Here is a 5,937-nt window from a genome sequence, read left to right on the forward strand (position 1 = left end):
GCGCGCAGATCTAATCTGGAAAGTAGTTCCGGCTGAAAACACGTCATCGCGGGAGGCGATATAAATGCGCGAGGCTGCCAAACAGTGAAGTTTACAGGGGCGCGTGCGGGAGCGGGGAGACGTCACGCCATGAATAAACATAAAATAAAATAAAATCACAGTAAAAGTGCGTTTCGGTCAAACGCAGCGCTTCAATGTGAAGGATCTCTTTAAGTGTTGATGCTTGTGTTACGGGAATCATAGGAGCGGGAGAGAAACACAAGCTTTGAATCAGTAAGTGCTTGATTTATAATGATAAAGAAGAATATAGCAGAATGCATTTGTGTTGCAAGGACACGTTCATTGCTTTTATTTTGAGTGACTGATGAGTTGTCGTCCATTTTAGATTGTTGTGAGGAAACCCATCTAAAGAGGCAATGACTTGATAAGCTGCACCTCAAATATTAAGCCTTATTGTGTTGGCATTTACATTCAGGATGAGTGTGTGTTTGCACAGATGTCCTTGGCTTTACTGGTGTGCTGAGGGGACTAAAACTAAGACTAAAAGGCCAAAGGTTTGCAAAAGCTGATTATTGAGCTGTCTGCTGTGTAACAGAGCTGCTGTGTTTTTATGCTGTATTGCTGTGGGCTATTTATAAGCTCGTTTGTCCGAAGTAACTTCAGGGAACATGTTGTTCTGTTATGGTTTTTGTGAATTGGGAAAAATAGTGCAACGTGAATTATGATGCCTAGTGTTTACAGATCTGAATTAAACCTCTGTGGTTTCTCTTGGAGTTAGATAATTCAGTTTTCATGGTGGAAAACGCTTTCTTGAAGGGAACCCCCGACACACACACACACACACACACACACACACACACACACACACACACACACACACACACACACACACTTTAGTGTATCTGTTGTCATGTAACATTGTTGACAAATGTGTTGATAGTTCATCGTTTGGGTCTCCACAAATAACAATAGTGGTAGGAATAGCAGCTTGACTGAGTAAAGTCAAGAGATGATCGAGTGACTTCTGATTGGTGTGTGTTGAAGCTGATGTGATTTTAGATGATGTGAATATGCTGAACGTGTTTTGTGTCTGATGGTGAGTGTGTAAACAATCAATCAGGCTTGCAAACCATTTGGTCGAGGAATAATAAGCCCTTTTCTGTCAGACGCGCGTTAAGCATTTGCTCAAACGTTGACATTGAGTGACATTGAATGCCCGGTATGATTTATTCTCCCAAAAAAAAGTATCCTCGTTTAGTCTATCATATAAAAAAATAGTGATATCAGCACATTCATTAAATAACCGCTGATAATATCGAGCACATATTTGATTTTGTAAACATTAGTTATATTATTATTATTATTATTATTATTAGTATTATTATTATTATTTCAGTTTTAAGGAAATTGTCAAATCAGTTTTATCCTCCGTGTCAGTGTCTCCTAAAACGTGTTTTAAATTCGTTTAAATGTGATGAAATACAAACAGCGCTTGTATTTATGATTTATATGGCCTGTATCTGTATTAACGCATCTCTTTTATGAACAATAACACGAGTTTCATGACATTTACCGGCAGGGAGCCGTCCTCATTAGTGCTGAAATCCATCGCGGATCCGCCTTTTATTATAAACATACCGATTGCAGTGCATTTAATGCATTGGTTTTAGCAGAGCTTATCAGTGTTTTGAAAATGCGGAGGCGTCACATCAACATTCACACGCGTGGTGATGACGTCAAAAGCCGTGGCGTGGTGCATGCCGGGAGGTGTAGTTTTTCTTAAACGTGCCTTCAACCGCACCATTTTATCGGCAATTTCTAAGGTTTCCCCTCAGATGGTTAAGTCTTGAAGTGGATAAATGAGTTAATCCAGTTATAATCTATTAAAAAAGGTAAATGTCATCAGATTTACTTTAGCTTTTCATCTAAAACTAAATACATTTTCTGTTATCATTGTAAAGCTGCTTTGAAGCAATCTGTGTTGAAAAGCGCTATATAATGAAGATTTTTAGACTTAACTATTAAAGGTCTCATTTTAAAATAATGACATGCTTTCTCCTATCTCAATTTCATCTGTAGGGAAGCTATAAACCTTTAGTTAGTTCCTGAAGAGGGTAAACTCTGGTATTTTCAGTTCTTTATCCACTATTGACTATTTAAAGTCCCCTTTTATGAAAAATGGAATTAAAGCTACACTTGCGCTAGTGTGAGTGGACCAAGTTATATATATTTGGTGTTGAAATGTTCCTCTCTTAGCACATGTAATCCTAAGTGCTTTAGCCAACGGGACAGATGAGGGATTTCATGAAGATTATCATGGATTGGTACCTTGGCCTCAGCATCTGCTGAAAGAACAAATGCGTGTGTAAAGAATTGCTTGGTTATATTTGTCTAACTGCTCTTGTCTTTTGTCTTTCCAGAGTCTTTGAAGAAACTGGATCTTGAAGAGCTGCTGTCCAGTTTTCCTTTCGTCAAGCCCAGTTCTGGCAAGAGGGACTTCAGGGTGAAGATTTTTTTTAAAAATCAACCGGTCTCTGACAATCATTTTTTTAAGCAATTTCTAAAGCAACGATCCCAAAAATCAGAGACCCTTGCTTTTAAATTGACATTCAAGGCTAAGACTAAAGAGTTTCGACTTTATAGAGATTTCGATTTTGCTAGAGATGTTAGGACGGCCGTAGGTCCCCCGTATCACTGGAAAAAAAAACGTCCAAGAAATAATCAAATTCATCATGCATCTGGAGGTGAAGGTTGCGTTGAACTTCATTGTGTCGTATTTGTACAACAAGCTCCCACGCCGCAGGGCAGATCTGTTTGGCGAGGAGTTGGAGCGTATCCTGGTGTCCCGTTTCGAAGGTCACTGGTACCCCGAGGCACCTTTACGAGGTTCTGCCTTTCGTTGCCTCCATCTGGGGGCTCCAAGGGACCCCGTGGTGGAGCTCGCGGCCCAGAGAAGTGGTCTGGACACCGAGGAGGTCCGAGCCAACGTTCCCCCAGAGCTCAGCATTTGGATTGACCCTTATGAAGTGTCCTACCAGATTGGAGAAAAAGGGGCAGTCAAAGTCCTCTACATGGAGGAGCCTGCAGGTCTAGCGGGCGACGTCGAAAGGGCCGACATCTTGCTTAAAGGAGACCTGGAGTTTGAGGAAGTCAAGAATCTGGGATTTAACCCAGAAGCTCAGGTGTTTGTACCCATCGGTGGCCAGGTTTCGCCGGTTATGCTACCGTCACTCTCCAGTTCGCCAACCCCAATTTCTACCTCATCTTGCCCTGGGTTGTTCGGTTACCCCACTCCCAGCACTCCCCCCAACCCCAGCGCTCATTCCTCCAACACCTCCACCCCGTCTCCGCCAAGCCTGATTTACCCTCCGCCCAACTCCCGGCCCATCACCTTCACCACAGCCAGCTTCGCCGCCACCAAATTCGGCTCCACGAAAATGAAGAAGTGCGGGAACCCTGGAGTTCCCTCAAGTTCTGTGGCCGTCGTCGTGGCTCCCCAACAGAGGATGATCACATGCTCGCCCAACGCCATCTCCCCACCGGGGCTGGTCAAGCACAAACCCCTTTCCCTCTCCATGCACTCTCTGGCTGGACCCATCCCAAGCCAACTTTCTCCGAATGCCAAAGAGTTTGTGTTTCCCATTTCCCAGAGGCCCCTCTACTTCGACGCAGAAGTCGCGCAAATGACCCCGTTCCAGGGTCCGCACCCGCACGCTTCATTCGATCCGTTCTCCAGTCCCCCACCAGGGCAGGCTGTGGGAATAATTGGGAGCAACAGTGGGATTTCCTTCATGGATAAACCTCCATTTGTGGAAGGACTCGGATACAACCTGCAGTACTCTGGCCAAGCCTTTCAACCGGTGGTGTTGGCCAACTAAAGTCTCAGAGATCCCAATGCTGAAGGACTTTCCTTGAGAAAACACTACTTTTTTTTTTTCTCCTTCATGAATCATTGTTACTACCACCAATGCAAATCAAGAGTATTATGACTACTAATTGAGTATTTCTTGTGATTGTTACTTTACCATTCATTTGTTTCTTGTTTCATGATGTTGTTGGAGTTACCAGCCCTTTTTGCACAGGTGTTTTTTGCGTCACTTGATTTATGGTGTCCTTTACCCAAATGTTTATCTACATAATCTGATGATTTCCGCTTTGATTGCTACTTTAAAAAAAAATAGATTCTAGAGAGGAAAAAAAGAGCTAATATTCTTATGGAAGATTATAATGCTAAAAAGGGATTTTTGGCATGAGGTTTGTTCATAAAAATGACTCTCTGGAGACATCAGCCATGCTAATAGCTCGGTCACACCTTAGTGGTCATAATTGAGGGTTTATGGTAATTTTATGACTTGTTCTGTGGAATGATGTGGATGTCTTTAGATCATGACTAGCAACTTTAGGACACTCCTTTTCAGTTTGAACACATCAAACCAAATCCTGATGAAACCAGCCAGTGTTCGAACCCTTTTTTTAGTGCATTGCATCTCTCAGCTCTTGTAAATTCAGCCAGGCAGAATGATTTGAGGATTGCTCTAAATGGTTTCGCTCGCTTGCCTGGTCAGAAGTGCGTGAAGGTACCCGTTCAGGAGCAGAAGACGTTTTGATTAAACCGGCGAATGTCTTTTGAAGGGATGGGGGCACAAGATTAAAGGGCATTGGAGCAGAGACCCCCTCAGATTATCTTTCCAGCATGTTGAATTTAATGCATCATATTTGTGTTCCAGGGGTCATAAGTTGTGGTTTGGGAGAGATGCCGTCGTGAAAATTGCACTCTTTTCTCCGCTCTCGGACTCTGAATGTTACCTCATATATTCTGACTGCAGTGGCTGTGTTTTGTCGAGTCGTTCTAGAATCTTCTTGAAAGTAGGAGCCTAATGACGGCTTCCTTTTATTACATCACTTCCCCCTTAGCGTTCCGTTTTGTCGTTCTAGAATCTTTTTGAAAGTAGGAGCCCTATGACGGCTTCATTTTATGACATCACTTCCTCCTTAGCGTTCCGTTTTGTCATTCTAGAATCTTCTTGAAAGTAGGAGCCCTATGACGGCTTCCTTTTATGACATCACTTCCCCCTTAGCATTCCGTTTTGTCGTTCTAGAATCTTCTTGAAAGTAGGAGCCCTAAAATGGCTTCCTTTTTTGACATCACTTCTCCCTCTGTGTTCCGTTTTGTCGAGTCGTTCTAGAATCTTCTTGAAAGTAGGAGCCTAATGACGGCTTCCATTTTTGACATCACTTCCCCCTCAGCGTTCTGTTTTGTCGAGTCGTTCTAGAATCTTCTTGAAAGTAGGAGCCCTATGATGGCTTTCTTTTATGACATCACTTCCCCCTTAGCATTCCGTCCTGCCGCGTTGCACTTTACGCATCGGTCCTTCGGAAACTTCTGTAAGGCCTCACAATAAACTCTATATGCTAGATGCTAAAGGTCCTTTACTTGCCCTTTAATGCCAATTATGTCTGAACTATAGCTTGGTAATGTAGTTTAAAGATTGTATTAAAAATGAAGGGTTTTGGGTGAGCCCGTATGTATGTCCTGACCCTGCTGTGACGTCCCTCCCTCGACATTGAAATGTGAACGTCCGCTTTATGAATATTTCAGTCGTTCCATGGGTTTCATTTTGGGGGGTGGGGGGTGGGGGGGTAGATTTCTCTATAAATGCTATGACTGGGTGTATTTTTACATTTGTTTGTAATTTATTTACAATTTTTCTATATTTTTTTGTGTTTTTTCAAAAGAGTTATCTATGGCATTTATAAAGCAAATTAAGAGATATATATACCATGATGACATGAATATGTATATATTTCTTATGTTTGAGATCTTTTGTTTAGTTTCTTACGTGCTGAAGTTATTTTTTCAGAAATAACTATATGAATATAAATATATGCAAGATGAAAATGACTAATAAAAATGTGTTTAACAAAATGCTCATTTGA

The 5,937-nt window shown here is 42.0% G+C and overlaps 1 protein-coding gene across 1 annotated transcript; it reads left to right on the plus strand.

Moving 5' to 3' along the window:
• Positions 1–82: 82 nt before the first annotated feature.
• Positions 83–5,937, plus strand: LOC137091308 (protein Tob2). The gene is made up of 2 exons (XM_067455600.1): positions 83–273; positions 2,421–5,937. Exon 2 carries the CDS (start codon positions 2,733–2,735, stop codon positions 3,876–3,878), a length of 1,146 nt encoding a protein of 381 aa, XP_067311701.1. The 5' UTR covers positions 83–273; positions 2,421–2,732; the 3' UTR covers positions 3,879–5,937.

The sequence above is a fragment of the Pseudorasbora parva genome, chromosome 2 (assembly GCF_024679245.1).
Source record: "Pseudorasbora parva isolate DD20220531a chromosome 2, ASM2467924v1, whole genome shotgun sequence".
NCBI lineage: Eukaryota > Metazoa > Chordata > Actinopteri > Cypriniformes > Gobionidae > Pseudorasbora > Pseudorasbora parva.